Source organism: Dicentrarchus labrax, unplaced genomic scaffold (assembly GCF_905237075.1).
Source record: "Dicentrarchus labrax unplaced genomic scaffold, dlabrax2021, whole genome shotgun sequence".
Lineage (NCBI taxonomy): Eukaryota > Metazoa > Chordata > Actinopteri > Moronidae > Dicentrarchus > Dicentrarchus labrax.
The window spans coordinates 15,029,623-15,053,398 of NW_026136710.1; the positions used below are offsets into that span (position 1 = coordinate 15,029,623).

The 23,776-nt window shown below is 38.7% G+C and overlaps 1 protein-coding gene across 3 annotated transcripts in view; it reads left to right on the plus strand.

Moving 5' to 3' along the window:
• Positions 1-23,776, plus strand: part of sfswap (splicing factor SWAP) — a 52,001-nt gene that overhangs the window by 21,765 nt on the left and 6,460 nt on the right. For 2 of the 3 annotated variants that reach the window (XM_051412485.1, XM_051412487.1), the window contains exons 11-18: positions 1,274-1,355; positions 2,331-2,434; positions 2,564-2,687; positions 8,053-8,249; positions 14,928-15,343; positions 16,647-16,778; positions 17,443-17,547; positions 22,486-22,558. In XM_051412485.1, the coding sequence (XP_051268445.1) occupies positions 1,274-1,355; positions 2,331-2,434; positions 2,564-2,687; positions 8,053-8,249; positions 14,928-15,343; positions 16,647-16,778; positions 17,443-17,547; positions 22,486-22,558 (1,233 nt within the window). The remainder of the gene's footprint in view (positions 1-1,273; positions 1,356-2,330; positions 2,435-2,563; positions 2,688-8,052; positions 8,250-14,927; positions 15,344-16,646; positions 16,779-17,442; positions 17,548-22,485; positions 22,559-23,776) is intronic. The other variant, XM_051412486.1, reaches the window with a different exon arrangement.

A 23,776-nucleotide genomic window follows, 5' to 3' on the forward strand; every position in this document is an offset into this window, starting at 1 on the left:
GATTAAGAAGTATAAACAAAAATATACTAGCGCAATAAATTCATTCTAATCAGACATAAACAGGGCCATTCAGTGAAATAATGGGATTATTTACACAATGGCATGACTTGACACCTCTCTAAACCCCTTGTACATTAACAACTGTCCTAATGCCCTATGCAACCAATAGTTATGTTTCCTGCTACAAAAAGACAACGTTCATCACAGTCTACAATAGAAGTGTCTTGTTGCAATGAGTACTGCTAGACAATTTTTGCAAAAAAACCCACAAATGATGTGTTTATATCGATTATACACCAAAGTAGATTACTTTAGGAAATAAACATAGGACAGACCTGTCAGCCATGTTTTGCACAGCTTACCTGAATGCCCATTAAGAGAGGCAAAACTGTTGGCTTGCTGCCAGAGATTGCTGCTTAAGTTAATAATTCCCATTGTCAGCTTTCTTCCCCCTTATCTTCCATCACTGTGCAGTGACATTAGCTAAGTGTAAAATCTAATTTTTCATTTTATAAGATTGTCTCAACTATAAGGAGTCCTCTGCTCATGTTAATGGTCTCCTGACCTTTTCTACTCTTCTCGGCACCTCTACATGCTTCCACTACAGAAATGTAAAAGTACTGAATGATATCCATTAACTCATAGCCAGATGTTTCTGTCCTCCACAGTTGCTGTTAGTTCCTCTACAACAACATTTAATATAATAGAGAGACATCTTCACAGGTGTAAACATAAGATAGAACCCTGTAGATGAGTAATTACAGTAATTAAATGTAACAGGTATAGTTTTATTAGAAACCAACGCAGAGGAGAGACTCATCCTTACATTGCAGATGCATCCTCTGGTGATATCCTACAGTAAAGAAGCATTCACTCCATGGATGTGTCCTTTTTATGACAGATAAACATAGACAACCAGCTCATCTGGATGTTTCTTTTGAAAACTTTGCTAACACCTACTTTTTGCCGATATCACTCCTGTACTTCCTACTCATCATAGAAGTACATAATGTAAAAATGAACAAGAACAGGTTTCCAGACAATCTAATTTTCAGCACCATCTGCGACTTGTCAAAATCCTACTGGTTTACCAATAATGTGAAAAACACTGTAGACAAGTTTAGATGGTATGGAGAAATTTTGTGCAACTTGTTACCTGTTTACTTTTTAACAGTCTACACTGGAACTATGAAATTGTCTCAAATAAGTTTACAGTGTATTTTTCTCTCTCTCTCTCTCTCTCTCTCTCTCTACTCTCTTTTCCTTCATCCAGAGTGAGACAGTAGATGATGATGAAGATGATGATGATCAACTTCAGTCAGACACATCAGCCATAGAGTCCAAGCTGACAAAAGGTAGGACACTAGTACAAAAAAAAAAAAGAGAACAGAAATACAAAGAGCATAGTAGTACTTTTACTTCCTCTGCTTTAGTTCATTGGTTCAGTAAATGATATGCAAAGTCTTTGGGCAAATATGTGCATATGTTGAGTATACATGCACAGTACTCTAGTGTATGTGAGAGTGTGTATGTGTCATTGGTGGTGCTTATGCACAGCTGTCTGTCAGTCTGTTGGTATTCATGCTAGCAATTTCATTCGGTGATATCAGGCTTGAAATGTCTATACAGAAATGAAAGAGTCTGCTTACCACGACACTGGCAGGACCCATAAACATGCACACAATATGCAAATTAAGGCTTGGGATCACATCTATATGAAGGTGACAGGACAGGGGAAACTTAATAACTAGTTGGACCAGGGCACAATTAAACTATCCAACCTCGCATAATAAGGATCGAAGTCCTGTATTAAGATTATTTCGTTAGGGAATGAGGCACACTGGTGACGCTTTAATCTTCTACAAGAGCAGACACATCATCGCTGCTCAAGATCTAAACAGTTGCTTTGTGAGCAACTCTCTCTGTCCTTTTGTTTGTCTGTCTGCATGTTTCTCTTTCTACATTGTATTCTGCTTGTGCATGTCTGTGTGGGTATGTCTGTCTGTTTCTTGTTTCGTAAAAACTCATTGGCTCCCCTTTTCTACTACTTCACCTTCATATTTCTTTCTTTTCTGTTCTTTCTCTCTCTGGCCTTCTCTCGATCTTTCCTCGAGCCTTTCCTTTCGTCCTTGTCCTGAACCTTTTTCTACACTCACTGTCAAGGAGAAGTCTAATTGCTTTAGTCAATGCACTTTTCCTTTTACTCTGAATTTGTCAATCACAAAAAGCACAGGCAGGAATTTTCTACCTGTTATGAACATGTTGACTTCAGAATCCTTTGTGTTCTATCTAAATCAAATTTATCTTCCTCTCTCTTTGTGCCATTCCAGCCTCTTTTGCCCCCATCTGTTTTGCCATCAAGGCAAAAGAAAATGACATGCTGCCGCTGGAAAAGAACAGAGTTCGATTGGATGACGATTCAGATGAGGACAAGGTCTGGTTCAGCTTGGTCTATTCAATGTGTTTAAATCTAGAGTATTTTGGTATGGATAGATCCTTGAAAATATATAGCACCTTAGCACCTTGAAATTAGCAATAAATTATCATACATGTTTTCTTGCAGTTGCTGGATGAGCAGGGGCTACAATCTGTGTTAGACGGGGCTGACATGGTGGAGCCTCCTCCAGTCAGTGCACCAGAAGAGAAGAGGCCCTCTCTCAGTTTGGAGGAGTTGGAGGCAAAACAAGGTAACGTTACTAAAAAATATTTTTTGAATTAATAGTTCAAAAAATAATAAAATAAATAATAAAATATTTATCCTGCCCTTCTCCAAGTCACGTTATGAGTTATTAGGCAGCTCTAATACAGAAAAAATAATGTATGAAAAGGACAGACAAAGATTTGCTACAAATTAAAATAGGTATCTAATAATCACTTGACTTACTTTATGAATTACCTTCAAGCTGAAAACAACGTTTCATTTTTATACTCTTATTTTCCTGTCTGTTTGCATTCAGGCAATCATCTGCTTTATTCTGCCTGTATGACTGACATAATGTTAATAAAGCATCTGACGATGGTTATGCCAGAGTTCCATTTCTTCAGCTTCGTGGCTATTAAATGTGAGAGTGCTAGAATTAAATTCTTTGTCCCAGCCTCAGCATTTAAGTACAGTTGCTTACAAGACACCTCTGTCACACCCACTGGCATGCTGTTACTCTCTGGCAGGGTTGGAATTGGAAAAAAAACAAGAGGGGAAGAGAGGAGATGAATAAATCCATTGAGTCTCAATTATACATTCTCTCAACAGGGTGTACCCTGCAGTAAGAGACAAGCTGTGTAGTATAGCAAACAACAGTCATATATCTCTCCAAAGGCCTAATGGAGATGTATTCTCTCTTTTTTGTCTCTCCCGTTTGTTCCTTCATGGCTGTAGAATATTACATACTGGCTCTCTTCAATCTCTCCTAAACTAAAGTAAAAGAAAACGTGTACAGTTATACAGACACATTTACAATACATGTATTAAAACATTCTTTGCCCTGCAAGAGGTTTACACTCTGTTTGCTCTGATTAGGATTTTAAGGACCTATATCATTATTAATCAGCCGACCTAATAAAATCACTGCTTGTCTGGTGATCTTAACCATTTTTACAGAAACACCACTTTTGCCTATTGCATGTTGCCAATTTTATTTTCAAGGTTAGAGTCACATCTCTAAAATATTCATATATTCTTATGTATCACTGGCTATTACTTTCAAAAGTAATAGGCTTTTTTTTACTAGAAGCTGGACGCCATTGTACTTGAAGCTGATTCATTGCATCTTGTTATACTTTTACACCCTCCAGAATATGCAATTGCCCCCTCTTAGCTACAGAAATTCAGACTGCTCCACCCTCCCCTGCATGCCTCTTTGGATTATCACAAAGCAGCTGAAATATAAAATTATATTTCGTATTTCTTTGTCAAACAAAAACTGACAACCACCATATGCTGAAGCAGTTGCAATCATCACTAAACCATTTGACCTGACGTGTTAGCCACACACACAAGCTTTATTCATCAGTGGTGTAAAAAAAAATCTGAATGTCATCTCACAAAATGGCCATCATACTGTATGCCTGTGTGAGCTGATCAATACTAATAACTGAATTATTACTTAAGCAGGTGCTGAGGTGTCTGCCTCTCAAACCGTCTCTATCAAAGTTAAAATACTTCAATCTCAAGCCAAAAAAAGCTGATGTCAAAGAACAATATTACAGCATTTTCTCCTCAAGTATATTACTTTGTTTACTAGAAATGTATTAATGTGTGTCTTATTTCTGTATTGAAAAATCCTAGCTTAGAGTACATCACCAAAATCATTGTGAAAACCTTGCGAATTTAGTAGATTGTTCTGTCTGGTAAGCATGGTAATTCATGGTTATTCATTATTATTATTAATTCATCATTAAGTGTTATACTGTATACAACTTAGCTTAACGTTCTCAATCAGCCTCTTTTACTATTAGTGATGAATGATTATCTCTTAGAATAGTTTTGGTTGTTTCAGAGATTTCTGTATTTGTTGATGCCATGTACTTTCATCTACCAGTCATAATTGACATTGCTCAAATCAAAGTGTGATGACAGGTTTGTGTTTGTTTGCTAATGTTGCCAGGCCACTGTCAATCAAATATGATCAAACCACATGCACACAGTACTGATGAAGCTGATTAGCTGTATGTTTGAGCATTAACACTGTGCTTTTTTTCTTCACATAACTCATAATTGTTGCTTATTTAGTCAGGAATATTTAATGTTACAGAATAAAAATAATTCTCAAAGGCTTTAAAGTATCTTAGATTTGAGACAGTTACAACAATTAGAAGCTATGTGGCTGGATAGTTTAGTTAAATTTACTGAATTAGATTAAACCTCTCAAGCTTGTAGACAGTACTAGAAAAAACATATTCAAAAGTGACACATTTTAATGCTGTGAAATCTCTATTAACAACAAGAAATTAAAGTGAGTAATGTTAGGAAGAAGTACGTAATTATCTGTCGCAATTAAGTCTTTTTTAGTTGTGCTGTGAATCTGAAAGATGCTTCAATGATGGAGTGATGAAAATGTTAAAAGGCAGTAGAGTAATCTGTTATAGCTCTCCTTACTAAATGTCTATCTCTGTGCTTGTGCTTGATGGAATGATATTTTCTACAATACTTACCATACTCTGATGCAATGGCATGTGGCTATCTTGCAGAGACACATGATTGAGGTGCCAATCCTCTTTGTCAGTTGTTCAGCCAAATGCCCTTAAGACCGTGTAAGTCTTTAAAGACACTGATTTCATCGTTCCATGAGATCTCAAAGGACAGAGCAAAATGTAGTAATCTCCCTTTGACTGGAAAGGCAGCTGTAAGATAGAGCCAATAAAGATGGACGGACAGACAGTTAAGACAATTGTGCTACCTTTCAGCATCAAGGGGGCTGACAGATCCTGTTTAGGTTCAGTGGAACGGTCTTGGGAGTGTAATGTTCTGAGCTGACAGACGGCCAGAGAAAGAGGCCTGAAAAGCCTAATAAATAGCTGACTGAATTGGCTTTGCTGTGTGGCAAAGTGGCTGTCAGTCAGCAGGCCTAACTTGATCAGATAGCAGGAGAATCGGTGGCAGCAGAACGCTAATCTGTATTGATGGGCTGGAAAAAAGCAACACACAGTAAATGCAGTTTTCCAGTGATAAGTACATGAATTGTTTAGGTCGCTGCAAACATTTCCCAGTGGATGTGCATGTTTAATAGTGGTGGGAGAACTCTTAAAATACCAGTATATCTTAAATCAGTGGCTTTGAGGCTTGCCATAGAGACTTGCAGACTTTTATTTTGCTCTCTATGTGAATTCATAATCAATATTTTCTTAATATATAATATATAACATTAAATGTGAAAGGGGTTGTTAGTAGTGATAACTCTACAGAGAATTATCACCTGACTCTGCAGCTCTCCTTGACTTTATGGGGGTTAATAGTGAATTTCATCTCATTGTTTAGCTGTCTGGCCCACAGCTTTCCTGTTTTGAATCACTCTCACCACTTTCACAGTGTCGGTCGCAGCAGGCAGCTGTACACTATCTCATCATTAACATTAAAAAAACTGGAGAGATGGTGTTTGACCCTCGATCGGTGGGGGATCATACTCCACTGTCCATACACAGGGAGGAGATCAAACAGGTCACATCTTATAGGTATCTGGGTTTCCACCTTGATAACCTCTTAAGCTGGAGTGATCATTTAGATAATGTATGTTCCCCGTTTACAGCAAAGGCTGTATTTTTTACGCAGACTGAGGGTGTTCGGTGTCATCCAGAACATCATGTTTTTATTTTATCAGGCAGTAATGGAGAGTGTCATCAGGTATAGGATGACGGCGTGTTTCGGCAATCTCTCCACACAGTCCAAATCTAAGTTGCAGCGCCTGGTACAGACTGCTATGAAGGTGATGGGGAGGACTGAAAAGCTCTCCCTTCAGTCCATCTATGAGCAGTCTGTACTCAGGCAGGCGCGGAGGTTATTGTTGGACCCGTCCCACATCCTTCTGACAGAAGGTACAGAATCCCAAAATGCAAATTTAACTGTTTTAAATACTCTTTTGCACCCACCTCCATCAAAATTTTGAATAGATCTGTACACTGAGGCCTGGGAAGTGTACAATTAACTTAGTGTTCTGTTTGTTTTGTTTTTTTTATTTGCTTTAATCTTTCATTGGATGTGTCATGAGTGTGTATCTAGCCTACGTGTACGTCTTCAGCTGTTACATGTATTTTATGTGTATTTATTGTCTGAAAGGGCAGCTACTACTATGCAATATGCACTTTGACCACCAAATATTTACCTCAGGGACTGGTAGAGACCAAATCAGAGCTTAAAGAGAGTGAATATTTGACCAGGTGTTCCAGAAACATGACTCTAAATGAATGATAATGTTGCTCCGTATCTGCTGGATGTGTAATTAAGCCACTGCGTGTTAATAAGTTAGCTGGTCCAAAAATCTTTTATTAACCTAAATGATTATTTAGGTTTTTTTGGCAACTGACTTATCAGTTAATGGCGAAATATTTTCAGCACGCTGGACAAAAAGTCCATCAAATCAGTCTATAAATGCCACAGTCAGATTTAGCCTGGCCAGGACAGTGTATTGTGTCACTGTCTTGGGTACAGATGGATTCTGCTCCACTTGGCTATTGTTCACACTATACTCAAATATGATTTGCCTCGGCAGCCAGCCTATTTTTAATCCTGAAGAGATAACAGTAGCCCCAGCGGTTGCATAACTTAAACTTGTTTTCCAGAAGCATTTGCTTTATACTTCACTGTCTTGTCTTGTTTTCTCCGTCTCACTCATCCTGTTGCTCTCTGTGCCCTGTCTCATTCTTGTGCTCTCCTTACCTATCCATCCCTTACCCATCTCTGTCACTTCATCTCTTTTCCTCATCTCTCAAAACCGTGCATATTTTCCACCCCCAATTTGACTCAGATGTCTGTCTCCTCTTCCCCACCCACATGTTCCCTCCTACTTTACTTATTCTGTACAAACCTTGAATTGCATGAAATTACCTATCACCAGAGACTTAGTCAGGCCTTATCATTTAGAGCAAGAACTTTGTCAATTCACAGCACTGGGAAACTCAGAAAAAATGCCAGACATCACTTTAGTTAGATGTGACTGTATGAGTGGAAACTTATTCTTAACATTCTTTCTTTCTCATTTATCTTTCACTTTTTGACCTGTCTGTCTCTATTTTTGTGTGTGTAACATTTTGGAGGATTTTGCAGAAATGGAATATAATATAAAACTATGTTTTTATTATTGGAAAGGGAGGGTGAAGCGAGGGAGGTGCAATCTGAAACTACACTTGCGGTCAGGAAAAAGCTGGCCAAGTGAAAAGCAGAGCATAACTACTGTTTCCCCCCTTTCCTCTGTCTCAATCATTTTCTCCGTGCTAATAGCAGTTTGGTTGAGGTATATCTAGCTGTGGTGGAGAAAAAAAAAGGACAATGACTTCAATTTTTTTTCATTTTCATCCAACCTTCTCCCTCCTGTTGTTACCCTCTTATCTCCGTGCCCTTAGCCAAGCAGAAACTGGAGGATCGTCTAGCAGCTGCAGCCAGAGAGAAACTGGCCCAGGCATCTAAGGAGTCCAAGGAGAAACAGTTACAGGCGGAGAGGAAGAGGAAGGCAGCGCTCTTCCTACAGACCCTCCGCAGTCCCTACGCTGGAGAGCCTGAGGCCAAGAGAGCTCAGCTAGACTCATCTGCACAACTTGAGGTATGTGAATGATTGATAAAGGTATTTTGTCAGTATTTGTCCTATGCACATATATATTTTTAACTAGGAGCTTCACCAAATCACCCTCGCCCAAGAAGCTCATCCCATATCACAAGCAAGTCCCAAGTACTGCAGTGTCCTTTCATGTAGCCCTGTCAAAAGTACTGTTGTTTTTTACATTAATTTATAATATTCAAAAAATAAACGCTGCTGGTTTGCGTTCACTTCCTGTGGCAGCTGACTGTTGACCCGTGACAATGAGTGCTGCCAAATCGAACCATCCTGGTTAAAAATGGATGGAGTTTCAGGCAGGAAATTTCACGTTAAAAAGTTTCCAGATGGTTCTTTTGAGAAAACAAAAGTAAGCAGCAAGCCAAATTTAATTACCACAGAAGTAATTCGTCTTTGACCTATCACCTCAAGCAAAACACCCCACCGAAACCATATGGGTCAAAACTGCTGTCCAATTAAGTCGAAGATTTAGTACAATTAGTTAGAGGACGTATTGACTGTGAGAACACATTCACAGAATACACCTCTTCCCCAAGAGGAACCATCATGTCAAGAATACACACTTTCTGTGAAGGAGAGAGGGCTTGGAAGACAAACATGGTTGAGCAAGCAAAGAACGTCGCTCTCTTGAGACCATTGGACTTCTGTGAGCAATGACGCCCAGTTGGGCATCACAAGGCACCTCAATGATAAAGATTGGAATTTTTGCATTTGTTTGCACTAGCTGTGAGTAAAACAGAAAAATGTAAATGTAACTTTATTTGTGTTGATTCTACATTAATTCTCTGATTTCACATTTAAAGCCCCTACAAGGAACTTTCATTTTGTGTTGATTCTAGCAGTCCCTGTGGAGAAAAGCCTTAGTGTTTCTGCCGCCTTGTCCTCGATTTTGATTTGTTGAAGGGGAATGCGACTAAATCCAACCCAGTGGCACACATTAAGAATAACCATAGAAATACCCAATCTTCTGACTGATGGTCTTGTTTGAAAGATAGAGGCATCAATATTAAATTAATCCCAGTAACTTCAAATATAATAATATTACTACAATTTGCAGAGGCATGTATACATGCATAGTACAGAATATACCAGTCTAAATGAATATTTTATACTAACATGCATACAGACGTCACAGACTTAATAGCCCGCCTCAACTTTGCCACCACTCTTTGCTGTTTAGTTTCCACACTAAGTTTGAGATTGTTGTGCAACTACATTTACCACATTTTGTTCTAAAATCCTTGAATATAAACAGTACAACTGTTTAGAAAAATAGGGCTTTTTTTTTTATAATATACAGATGGATAATACAGGGTAGAAGAATTACAGCCACTAATGCACCAATGGTAGTGGTGAATTAAACACCAATTTTATCAGTACAATTGGAAAATTTGAGCCTGCCGCATCAAATTGTTAAAGCCCATACCCCTGGCTACATCTGTCAACTCTAAGGTCAATGGCAATTTTTTGCTAGCTCCCCTTCTTCTTTTTAGCCTCTTTCTTTTGTTGAACCTTTCGTCCTATGATGTATCAGTATTGATTGATGTCGCTGTCAGCTTGAGTCTGTGTATGGCTGTCTTGATAGCAGTTTTCAGTTATGTAACCATGCAATAATAGATTGAGAGATGATTGTCTCATTGCTGAAGGAATATCTTCATGTACATCAGTCACTTATACGTCAGTATTGGGAAACAGTATCTCAAGGTCTCATATGTACAAATCAGATATCACACAACGTTGTTGTTGTTGTTGTTGAGCAATTCCAATCATTAATTTTCAAAAAAAAAGAGAGAAAATTGTTTGTATGCTGAATAAGTTTATCCCTACGCAGCTGTTGGCACTGATAACAAAGCCTAGTATCTTTTCCTTGACTCATAATGTTTTAAACAAAGACAGGCCCAGAGGTCTTTACCAAGATCTTTTTTTGCCGTCTTTGTTGTATGTGAGAGGGGTTTTATGTCTGCATCCTATAGAAAAAAACAGTGTGTTTATAGGGGTGTTTTTTTTTTTTTTTTTAATGCCTTCATATTGTATGGTATTGAAGCTGGTAAATAACATTTAGTGTTTTATTTTTTGGCAGCATGAGATAAATGATTTTTCTGTTAAAAAGATAAATACATAAACAAGTTCAGACCAAAAGTTTATATATATATCCATATACCAAGAAATGTACAGTACTGGTTGTGTGTTGTGCATTTATTGAGATCTATTCCAAGGCTTTATTGGAAATATATGCAAAGGAATAGTAGAATGACTGCAAGATCACTTGCAAATTTGGGGCATCACTGCCAGAAGTGGAAAATCAACCAATGTGGCTCCTGATTAAGGAAAGATTAAAACTGAAACATAGAAAACTGACTTTCTTCTATCCACCGACTTCCCTGTTCACTCTTTTGGCGCCCCAGAGATAATACATGGCATCTCCTGTTAAAATAATCTTTTGTTAAGTGTCATAGGAGTGCTGCAATAATGCACATTTTAAAAGCCTTATGTCTGTCATATTCAACATGGACACAAAAGGCAGGAATACCTTATAGTGTAAATAAGACTCTGTGGTGGTCATTTGATGTGTAGATTGCCTGTCTATTTGATTGATGTTGCATGTCAGCTCCTCATGGGAACCCAACTGTTGCGTGGTAAGCTGGCCTATTGCCTGTTGGGCCAGGTGGCAGTGGGCAGGCTCCTGTCACTATTGCGCCAGCTCTGTCACTTTTCTCCAGATGTTCTGTGACTTCTGCAGTGGCCATCAGAGCGTACATATCTGGAAGGAACTACCAACATTCAGGCCATTGACCTGTTAACGAATAATAGGAAGTTGTAGTTAAACGTAGTTAGAGGCAGATTGTGGACTTGTTTGTTGGTGCTTAGACTACAAAGTACCGTACGTCTTGAAGGACATAAATCTATTTTTATGTAATAAACATTGTTAATTTGTAAACACTGACAGTCCATGTTAAAAAGAGACTTTCCCCCAGGAGAGCTGGGAATGCAGTATGTGCTGGGGTGAAACAGTGGACAGTAACATGGGCATTCAAGGATCTAAGCAACTACTGTTTCATTCGAAGGTTTAAAGAGAATTATGTTCCCTAATTCCAAGACTGCGTCAGTTTGAGATAAGGGGAGCTCAATGGGAAAATGTCTAGAAAATAGCATTTTGTTATCACAGGGCCTGAGGGGGTACAGAAACAATGCCGAAGTCAGATAAATAGGACAGTGCAAGTCTTTGTAATGATTTGATCATTATAGGAAGGACAATTGTTACTTTAGAGCAAGTGAAGGGAGATCAGATTGCAGTTGTTGTAAATATTCTGGTAGCAGCATTTTGTAAGTTGATGCTGTATTTTAAAAGACCAGAAAACAGAATGGTGCAATAATACAGCATGTTGGGGCTTTAGATTTAGGTTTGGGACGGATGTGAATGCTGATGCCAGGTCTTTGTAGAGTTGGCTGACTTGGATCTGTTGATGTAAGCGCTCCATGTTTCCCATAGTGCTCATCATGTTGTCAATGCGACAGCACTGCGGTAGCTAGAGTAAGCTATCATGGGTAAACAGAACCCGCTGAATGTGCTTTACAGGCCGAGCCCTCTTGCTCGTTAATTGCTGTGATTCTGTAACTTTGCTGTTTCTTGGTACATTTTGGCTCATCGTAATATGGTGATGGTGTTGCTACTAATGTTTGTCCCCTGCAGCTTTTCCAACAGAACAATAGGGTGTCAGTTTGGCACAGTCCTAAAGGAGGATTCCACCGATTTGATGCATTTAATTCTGTTATGGCTAACCCGAATGCTTTGACTGCTGTATTTTTCTCATATGAAATCTGAATATTGTCCGGAGTTGTCGCCCTCTGAAATACTGGAGTAGAAAGACTCATCCGTAGTTCCGTAATGATGAATGTTTTTGCATTGATATCAATACTACATGTATTTGTACTTATCTGCAATATCAACGAAAGAATGGAAAACAATTTACAGACAAGCAGAAAAGAGTACGAAGCAGCTACACTCAGTGCAACGTCATCCATGTCATCAACACGCCCAGCTGCTTGCTGTGGATTCTTCAGACATGGACTTTGTTCTAGGGAACTGGCAGGGTAAAGTCTTTCTAATGTCTCGTTCACCTGATTCAAAGATCACATCAGCATCAAAAAAGTTGTATAAAGTTTTTTGTTGCTCTATAAGAAGCCAAACAAAATCTGATATATTGCCTAAAGTGCTATCACTTGAGTCAGCCTCAGAAGTGAGCTGAGTGAACACACCTGAATCTCTGAGATAAACTGTTGGTGGCCAAATTGCATTGTGGGTAATGAAGGTGCCAGGTTTTGACAAAGAAGAAGAATGTGTGGAATAAAAATGACAATATTTCCTGTACTGCTGTATTTATTTTGATAATTTTTTAAAACTTCTGAAGGGTGCTGAGAACAGCAATGAATTGGAAAGTAATGAATGAAGGAGTATAACTCTTAAGTTCTCTCTCAGGCTGCCATCAGTGCTGGATTTTGAAACAGATTTTGTGGTTGAAGCCTTAATTAGTGACCAGGGAGGCTCGCCTACTTCTCACAGTGAATCTCCTACTACACTTTATCATCGATTTATTTAAGGAATTAGATAGAGATTTCTGCTGCCTAGCTTATTTTATCATGTCCGACAGTGCACACAAAGAATTACAAGAAGTTAGAACTCATGTTTATTCCTCATTATCATTTGATCACATGCTGTGTGTAAACGGAAAATATAGAGAGGGAGGTATGATTATTGTTGTGACTGTATAAGCTGTTTTTGTTTGTTGTTTTGTCAGTGTTTCATAGTTAAAGTGATTTTATTTTCTTTGAGCATGCAAGATAATAATGGATAAAATTAATGTGTGTATTACTGGGATTTAAATTTTAATTAATCTGTGCATGGTTTGTCTTGTGCTGCTGTAGTTTTTACCTAAATCAGACTTATTCCTTGTCGTTTCTCACACGCGACCAACATGTAAATTTGTCTTCACGTTTATGCAATGATATATTTTGTATTAGTTATTTTTGCTTTATCTTTGCAATGACGTTAATCTAACGTTTTCCAACTTCGATTGTATACGAGTAATTCTAGTTTAACATGAGTCATCAAGACCAAAACAAATCTTTTCACTGATCAATATTGATCTCTTGTGGCATATTGATAGAATTTGCGTTCCTCCTCTCTTCTCCTTTCCTCAGTTTTCCATCTCTTCTCCCTTCTTATCCAACTTTTTTACTCCTCTTCCTGTCCAAACGTGCGTATCTTACCAGAGCAGGTGTGAGAGGGCAGACATTCTCTCAGCCTGGTGTTGGGATAAGCTTCCCAAATGTCAGTCCTAATTTTAAACCAAGCCTTGCTTCCTATCATTTCATTGTCTGTCCTTTAGCCCAGACCCCAGATAGTGTGAAAACAGAAAGGTGTAATAAATATTCTTCCTCTCTTCACTTCTCTGCCTGTTTTTGGATACTTATTGATTGTATTCTGCTGTGAGCACTTTCTCCTGTTTTTATCTGGCCTGTACTGCCTTTGCCTCACTTGCCGCTTTCTTTGATCATTATCCTCTCACTCTTTAGCTTTCTCCCTCCCTCTCTCTTTTTATGCTCCACCCATTTCTTACAGTTTTGAGCAGATGGGTAGGAGGTGGGGTGATTGAATTGAAGAGATTGAAGTCACACCACACATGCATTTCCTTTCCTTTCCTCTCCCTGTTCATTACTTATCACTTGGGCTGTCGTATCATTTATGTTAATGTTAGCATAGTAAGTATGTCATTTGATGTTTCCAGATGCCCTTATAGTACCATGAATGCATACATATGTAACACGGGTGACCCCAGGAGCAATCTAAGATCCAACCCTGGAAGATAAAACCTGACCTTGGAAGATTTAGTTCCATGTTTAATCCCCTGATGGACTGAAGCTGTCTTTTCACTGTGAATCCAGCTCCAGGCCAGTTTAATATGAGCAGACAGACCCACGTTGGAGTAATTAGAGAAACTTAGCAGCTGACAGTTGTAACTCAGTGTGTAGCCAAAGGGCTACACTGTGTTGTGTATCCCTCGCCATTTAATCAGCTGAGTAAAGATGTTTTCTTTCCTTTTTTTGAGGTATCCAGTTATGATCCTTTGCCCTTTTTGGTGCACATATGATTGTTTATAGTACCTTTTTTTTTAATCTGTTTATATATTTATTATTTGTTTCTGTTGTTGTAGTTACAGCTACACTACTCAATATCGAGAAGAAATCAAGCAGATATAATAAGATGTTTTTATATTTCATTCGGTTTAATTTTTCTAACCAATGTATGTAAATATGGAACAATAATATTTATTTACCATCTGTGTTGTATTACTCTGTAACACTGAAAAGGATGAACATTTCAAAAATAAACCTCTAATCTCTAGGCACAGCCAAAGTAGTGCATCACATGCCCTCTTCATGTGGCCCCCATATTGATTGTCCACAGTTGTGCAGAGACATAAAGCATCTGGGAATTCATTCATTGGCCCTAATGTCAGAGAGGGAGACCGACTGTTTAATGTAATCAATACATTGTCTGTTTTCTTTTTCCTTTTAAACCAATTAAAAAGAAAAAGTCCCGTGTCAAACTCATGCCTTCACTGATATTTCTGCTCTCTGTCTTATTCTGTCTACCTTTGTCTCTAGATGCAAGAAGCCCTGTCTATTCTGTCTTACCCTGCATCTCCTCAAGTGTCCTCTGCACCACCTGCGTTTCCTCAGGATCAAAGAACCACCGTGGACAACCAAGGAGCCCATCGCAGCAGGGAGGCCCCATCCTGCTCATCCTCTTACACTACCTCCAGAGGAGCAGCCAGAGACAGAGACCGAGACAAAGACAGAGAGAGAGACAAAGACAGAGAGAGGGACAAAGACAGAGACAGAGACAAAGACAGAGACAGAGATAGAGATAGAGACCGAGACAGAGAAAGGAACAAAGGAAGGGACAAAGACAAAAAGAAGAAAAAACACAAGAGGAGGTCAAGATCGAGGTCAAGGTCAAAATCAAAGTCAAAGAGCAGACACTCCCTTCCCAGTGCCTACAGGAGAAACCGCAGGTCCCGGTAAGACACCTTGGACATAGCCGTGTACTCAATCCAAACTGACAGTGCTAGGGCTAGCAATCTTCAAGTATCTAACAATTCAATTTGATCGTGATTCCAGGTGCTGTTTTTAATTTCACACTCATTCGTGATGCAGCTCAACTTTTGATATAAACATTGTTTTTCTCACTGTATGACTATTTCATGCTCTTTTTTTTTTTTCAATTCAACAAGAAGGATTAGCCTGACTTTGCTCAGTGCAGTTGGTCAGTTCAGATCTTTATTGACCTCAGGTGCTGGCCCCTACAGAGGCAGCACCTCACAAGGAGAACTTTCATCTGTTGTTTTATTTTGTTTGTATTGTTTTTTTGTTGCCTTTCTGTAGAAATAATCTCCTTATTTGGGACATTAAAAACAAACCGAAACATGCAGTCCATATTCTTGGTATTCTCCTGGTTTATGTATGACCAGGTGATTAGCTGAACCTTCACAGGGATGATCAAGAAACTGAACTACGGTACTTTAATATCTCCACAAACAATATAAACAGTATTGCATATTTCACCTAGCTGAAAGAATAGGTTTGTGATTGGTACAGCTTGGTACTTCCCTTGAAAAGCAAGGGAAAAAAAACGTGAAAGTGAAATCAATTGTTAAATCAAAGCAGGGCTAAATGAGGAAGAATGAAGGAATAAAAGATTGAGAAATAACATCTGAAGGAAGAATTTACACAAAGCTAAAGGGTTGAGAGGAAGTGATCAAAGTAAATAGTATTGACCAGACAGCTTTCTTTTACCACCTACATTAACTCAACTGACCCGTCCTTTTTGGCTTTGTTTATTTAGAAAATAGGTATAATTTCCTTCTCCAGCCCTGACTATTTATGCTCTGCATAAAAGCCAGTGGGAGACAATGAATTTAGACCTGCCCTTTATGGAAAGTATTTAGAAAATTGAATTAATCTCTTATATTATCCATAATTATTTAATCCAGTTTCTTTTCAGGTTAGTTTACAAAAATGATATTTATGTATTGAGAGTCAATGTGATGTAATGTTTAAGTAATTTACTGAATTATAATGTGTTTTTGTCCTGTGACCCAGTTGCAGAGCATTTAGACCAGCTGCCTTAACGTAAATTGTGCCACATGTATTGGCTTTCTTTTTTTATCTTGCACATCTGTCATCATTTTATCACTCTTGTTTTTCCCTCTTCTGTTTTTTGTTCCTCATTTCAAATTCATCAACTCATCTACCAAGCTCCGTCCTCTCTAATTTAATGGCTTCTCCTCATCTTACACACTCTTTGTCCTCCTGCCTGCTCAGATCCCGCTCACACTCCCCGGGGAGAAGGGACAGGAGGGGCCCCTCGTCAGAGAGGAAACGAGAAGAGAGAGAGCGGGAGCGCTATCATCCCAGCAGCAGCTCCAGCCTGCCCAAGGGGCATTCGAGATCCAGGTAACCCTAACAGCAGATGTCATCAATCTGTGGTGGAAGGGTCACAGAGCGCCACATACAGCTGTGTTTATATCAACACTGAAAGCATTGATAATTCCACCCGTCAGGGAAGGGCACTCACCTTAATTTGATAAACAGATAACTCTGTGCATATCCACTATACACTGAGCAACGTTTCAAATATGTCCTAAAGCGTCTTTAAGGATAGCTTTAGCCAAAATGCTGATAACAAGAAGAAATATACTATACCCAAAATAACCTATAAAAACTGCAATGGACAGCTTCTACATGCATGAATTTAAAATGAACCTTGCAAGGCAGCTAGACTCAAAAGATAAAATCACAAGATCACACAATAATCTTGCCAGGTTTCAATCTATGCGTTTGTGGCCAGTATGGTGTACCGGACATGGCTGTCCTTTGAAGTACTAGCAGCTAGGGGTGAGAGAGAGAGAGGTGTGACACAGCAAGAAGACACATTAAACAACACTTGCTGTGTTTACTACTGTTCAATTTGCAAAAAAACAAAAAAAAGCATTTTGCCTGTTTGCTGCTAGCATCAGTCATATCAGAACTGGAGAGTATTTCTTCATTGGCAGAAGAGCAAAGAACAGCTCTCTCTTCTCAGGCAGACATTAAAGCAGTTATTGCTTTTGTCTTCCAGGTCCCCTCCTGAAAAAAGGAGGTCATCCTCAGGACAGATGCAAACTGTGGGTTCCTCTCTCTCACCATATTCAGCTAGTCCCACGTCCAGCCTGGCCCACTCGAGGTAACTCTCTACAAGCCTGTCAATCAACCAGCTAAGCATTTATATTGCTATATCCCAGGTGTAAGAGTCTCTTCACTATAGAAACAAAAGGTTGTTGGAAGGACTTGGGCTTACTGAGCTGAGAAGATACAATTTACACTTCCTTTCCTTTTAATGTGTTTTATTAGAGCCAATTGATTGTTGCCTCCAGGCCTGTGAAGATTCTGTCTCTCATGAAACAAACAGAATCTTGAATAAACAGACACATCTAATAGTTCGGTACTTCAGCAGTTAGCTATTATAGCAGCATGTCAAAATTGTGCTGATACGCTTTGTAATAGGCCAAACTAAAGTTGATGTTCAGTTAATTTCCTCTCTTTGAAGGCTTTTGACAAACATTATCAACACTCTGCTAAAAACATGTTTTTATTATTATTTTTGTCATGGACACTGAAGCATTGACCATTTGCAAACCCCCTCTGTATCCGAGTGTAAGCTACATAGTGGCTTTCTTCTGCTTTTTATTGGATTTGGGGTAATTTATACTCCAGTAACCCCAGCCAAACGTGTTAGCTAGGATGGCGTTACCTTCATCAAACACATTGGTCCTCATCCAAAAAGCCTCAAAGTAAAACAAAGTGTTTGAAAATATGAATAAAAAAGCATGCATTCTTGTAGAGGTTCAGTGTGTAACATTTAGGAGAATCTTTTGGCAGAAATTGAATATAATATACATAGGTATGGTTTTATTAGTGTATAATCACCTAAAAATAACAATTCTTGTGTTTTCGTTACATTAGAATGAGCCGTTTTTATCTACAGAGTGACCTCTTTTATGGAGGCCGCCGTTGATCCACTATGTTTCTACAATTGTCCAGAATCTTGCTCAAAATAAAACCTTTTGAAAAAGTAGGGTGAGCCACTTGCAGGTACAGACCATTGTGTATAAAAATTTTAATTTTGTATGCACAACCAAAGAAATCCCTGCCAAACATGACAACTGACACGGTAATTCAGCAAAGAACCTAAGAAAGCTGGAAACTGGCAGTAAACAGTTTAGCTTAAGTTGCAGGTGTGTGATAGAAAGGAACACAGAAATGTTGACCTTCACTTTGCATTGAGTCATATCACTGCAAGCAAATGTCAGTGTTAATTATTACAGCCCTCAAATCGTCACACATATTGAAGCAAATAACTTTGGGCAGGAATGTCAGATGTTAGATTGGAAGTGCATATCAGTGAAATTGATTTGTAGGTAATGGAATATCACTGATATGTCACGCATATTAGGTGAAAGAGCATCAGTCGCCTTAAAGCTCAAACTGGTGCTTTAGCAGATAGGACAACTGAGGCAGGATCTGGAAAGATGAGGAGCACACAGTTATAGTAAGAGCTTTAAATAAGATGTAACAACTAACGTTTCAACAGAAAGCAAGTCTGCTTCAGAGTAAGGAGAGGCAGTAGTGGTGTAGACGTTAAACCCGTTAATAGCTTAGAGGATCGACAGGTTCTGGGCGTTGGTTACGTCTAGTAAGCCAATGCCATATTACCACAGATTATATAAAAAATAAAACACACAATGGATTGATTTCTTAGAATATTCACAGAAAACAAGATTAATTAAATTCCTCATTTAATCCATATGGTTCAGTTGTGTTCAGTGTGTAAATCTGTTAGCTTTAAACAGTTTTTTTACAATGTCCCCTTCCCTAGGGGATAAGGAAATCTTTTCGATACCCCAGAATTTCAGAGTAGAGGCATATTCATGATTTTCATTCACATAATGGCATGCCATCGCTACTAAATATTCTTAGTATGAATAGCAGACTCTGCAGTCCTCAGTTTTAGAGCTTGTGTTCTCCCCTTGCAGCATGTACCCTTGTGCATAGCTAGACAGCCAGTTAACACTCAATGGTCCAACATATATTCAGTTGTCGGTCAGCACCAATGCAAATAAATTTAATGTATTTTATGTTCTAACTTATTAAGCTCACTTTTTAACTTATTTAAATGTGTAACTTAACTTTAAAGGCAGCACAGCTTGTTTAGTTTTGCCAACATACAACAGACAGCAGGAACATTTCAGTGTATAGATAACTCTTCAATTTTTAATTTTTTAAATTTCTTCTCCATGTGTGGGCACACAAATGGTGCATGTTTAATTTCGGTGGTTTGCATCAGTGGAGTTAAAGCCGTTACCACAGTGATAAAAGTCAGCAGGGGGAGATGGTATCCAAGTGGACAACGGAGGTTTGAAAAATATGAATGGATGATGATTTAAAGATATCCCTCACATAGGATCACTTTCTAGGACGTGTCAATGTTTAATGTACTTTTTTTTTTTTTTGTTCTGTACAGACTACTTGATTGTAAACAGTTGAAAAGCAAACTCTTCTGGAAGTTTGAACTTTTTGTCCAATAGGGTATCACTGTCTGTGCTCACTGGTCGCTCATAGGCTGAATCTGTACATCTAATAGTGTCTCCCCTGTCCTTTGGTTCAGTGGCTTTTGACTGGAAATCATCATCCAAACTAGAGTTCCAGAGTAGCCTGAGAAATTGTCCTACAGGGATATTTTTAAAAATGTTTCTTGAGTAATTACTGTATGTTCTGGGAGTCTTTTTCCTGTTTTCAGTCTGCCGTTATTACATAGGAAATCTAAAAAGTGAATATGTTTACCATTGTAATCCATAGCAAGGCACAAATAATCACTTTTCTCATTGTGGTATTGTAGAAAATAATACCGTTCTTGAGTGCTGCCTTTCCAGATTATTAAGATATCATCATATCTCTTAAACCAAGCAATTGTAGAGAGGAATGGATTTGCAGGACTTAAAATCGTTTTTTTTTTCTATAAACCTATTACAAGGCAAGCACATGGAGGGCAAAGGAACGTCCCATAGCTGTGCCTTGTGCCTGTAAGATGTTTGCTTGAATATTAAAAAAAAATAAGAAGTTCACCAAGAGAATCACCTCAGTCAAGGTCAGCAGAAAATCATTGGGAGACCAAACATTTTCTACTCACTGGCTGCAGGGAAATACATTGGAATTCAAGTTTGAGGATAGGAAAGATTGAGCTGAGGAGAGAACATTTATTTAAGGTGTACATTACTGAAACATTTTGAAAAGTTTACCTTCAATAAAAACAGATCAGCCCAAACGGAGGGAGAAAATCCGAGCCACCTTTGTTGAGGGCCGACTCTTCATCGGCTGTGAGTCTCATGCCAGAGACCTTGATCACAGTCTCTTCCTGCGGCACTGGGAGAAGCAGAGGGTGGAAAGGTCGCCTGCTTCCTCATGTACCCCACTGTGTCTTCTTTGTCGCAGGGTGGCCTTGTGATAGAAAAGGATTGGAGGATCTCTGGTGTGGCATCTTAACACCACTGGCCATTTCACCAGCAGTGTATGAGTTTGTGTCATTGTGTGTATTTGACCCAGTAGGACGCTGCCTTGATTCAAATCTCTTTTTTGGTCCTTGCTTGTATATAGTATATATAGTGCCATCAGCAAATGTCAAATGTCACCTCATTAAAGGCTCTTAATATAACCACATGCTCGAGATCTTATCCAGGCGATGTAATGTATTAGGTTTTATAGATCACTTACATACAAACCACAAAAAATCTTGTAGGCTAAATGCAATGCAATAAACCAGTCCCGCTTTACGTGGAAAACAAATCATCATTCCCATCAGTTATAACATGTTGCTCTCTACGGAAGGATCATGAATAAAAGCACACAATATGAAAGGAGCTGCAATTTCAGTTTTTACCATAGAAAATTAAACGTATATTACTGATTAATGATGTGCTGAATCCTACCTCTGTTTATCTACTCTTCTATGTAATTAGTCTATATAATTGGAGCAACTGGTTCAAGGTAATGTTTAGCAACTGGTGAACAATACTTGGCTAATTTGTGGAACCCAGGGTAACTTTTTTTTAAAACTCTGATGTTTTCCCTAAAAACATTTCTGAATGTTGACATACCATGTAAATGTTTTTTGCTTGTACAATAGAAACATAAAGGCTCCTTTTTGTGTGGGTTTTCTTGCAACTAAGGTATTTTATAGACCACAATTTAATGTTTTTAAAAGCATCTTTTTTTGTCCAGCATCCAACCTCACCAGTATATCAGCCAGTCAATGCCCTTTGTTAAGGCGAGAATTCTTTAATTTCTTTGATTCTTTTGCTTTTTATCTGTTGTATGTAGTAATTGGTCCATCTTTTCAGAGAACATAATTATTAGAGAGCAGAACCATTCCAGGAAGGTGTTTTTCTAACATTCTGCTAAGGAGGTTCAATAAACTGTGTACGGATGGAGCTGGCTGCTGTCAGTTTGGGTTTTGAAGTTTACTTTCTACAAGGGATGGAACTAGAGCAGCATACCACAACAATCCAAAAGTGTATGTAAAGGGGTGTAATACCCAAGATCGACTGACTGAATGCACTCGTTTTTCAAATTGTCCCACTCCTTCAGTGGACTGAAGCCTTAAAACTCCATAACATCAGCAGCAGTCTGCGCTGCAGTTTCTTGTCACCTGTTGTGTTCAATCAACTTGATGCGCATGAGTTTTTCTATTTTAAAAATCTCTTGATAAATTATGAAGTGTTAGATGGTCGAGAGATTAAAAGCTTTGAACAGAGCCTTGAAGTTGAATTTGAGGCCTGCGACTTTGGCACTTTTGCTGTTTGTCTGCATGATTATATACTTGGCTGCGTTTGACATTGCTGATGTGGTGGTTAGGTTCTTTGCAGGTCACATGCCATTCCTCTACCTCCCTGTCTTTCCCCCCCTCGTCTCCCTTCCACGGCTCTCGATGCCTGTCCAAATTTGAACATTTCAGAAGATATCATGAATATTGTATAGCTTCTCCTGTTAACATGATTGGTTTTCTCTTCTTTCTCTCTTTTTTTTCCTTCTTTGGTTCCCCCTCTTTCTCCATCTCTTCTCTCTACAGGGGTGGTTCTCTGGAGAAAGACAAGGCAGTGTCCTCATCCATAGTATCCTCTGTTCAGTCCAAAATAACTCAGGTATTGTTCTTTGCTTTTATCTCAGATATGTCCTCTCCTGAACTTTACAGTCTACTGAATGTAAGTACTGAGTGTTCTTTGTTTCCATCATGCAAAGAGGATGGATGGGAAGTGCTGTTCATTTTCACAGACAAAAATATAGCCTAGTCTTTCACCTGGACCTTCTTGGGAAATGTTACTTGAATTTATATTTTTAATATTATCTACATATTCTGCTTTATACTGTATGTTTGTACAACACAATTTTGAGATCGAGATTGACTTTCAGTTCTGTCAATTCTCTGAGAAGCTTGTGGTACATTGAATAATATGTGCTCCAGATATTGTTTCTACATCTACAGCATAAGGTAATATAAACACCACCATTAGCCATTTGCTACCATTTTAGCTTACTAACAAATCCACCCATTGCACTCCATCTGGAAGTGTAGCCAAGAAGTTAAAGGCTAAATATTGGTTGCTGAGTGACAGGCGAATGCAGAGACCTTGGAGAACTTACCCAACTTACCACAACTTTGGACTTTAGCTCTCTGGTGAGCAAGGAGGCATAGCTAGTGTGGTGTCCTGAAATTCAGACAAAAACAGTAAAAAACTACTTTTACTGGGGTACTGGAGGATAGGTTTTGTTGTTCCTCCCAAAATTAAAATGTATTAGGTCAAACCCCCTGTGAGACATTGGGTTAGCAAAAGTTTCAGTATTTTTTTAGTGTGCTTTTTGCCTCCTCGGCTGCAGAATGGCGGGTTGTTGGGTTTGTTTTTCATTTTCACCTTTAAGCAGCTATAATCAGTGTTTTTGTAATAACAAATATCAAATCACAATGTGAAGAAAATGTGAAAGGGGCCACTTGTAGTGATGAACCTGCATTATCACCAGCTCCCCTCGACTTTACAGAGCTTTATTCATCGAGTTACAGTTCATTATTTAGCTGTCCGCCCCACATCTTTTCTGTTTTGGTTCATTCATTGGTTCACTCATCGCTCTCAGGATCATTTCTTTGCTCAGCACCAAAGGGCGAACAGACACAGTTAGCAACTAGCTGGTGAACGCAGTGGAACATTTAGCAGCTAAATAGCCAGCTATCTATCTCAGGAGTTGGGAGGGATAGAAACTGAGCTAAAAGAGAGTGAATATTGGACTTGCATTCAACAGGTGGCCAGAAACACGACTCCAAATGAATGATAATGTCGCTCAGTAGCTGCCAAATGTGTCAATAAGCA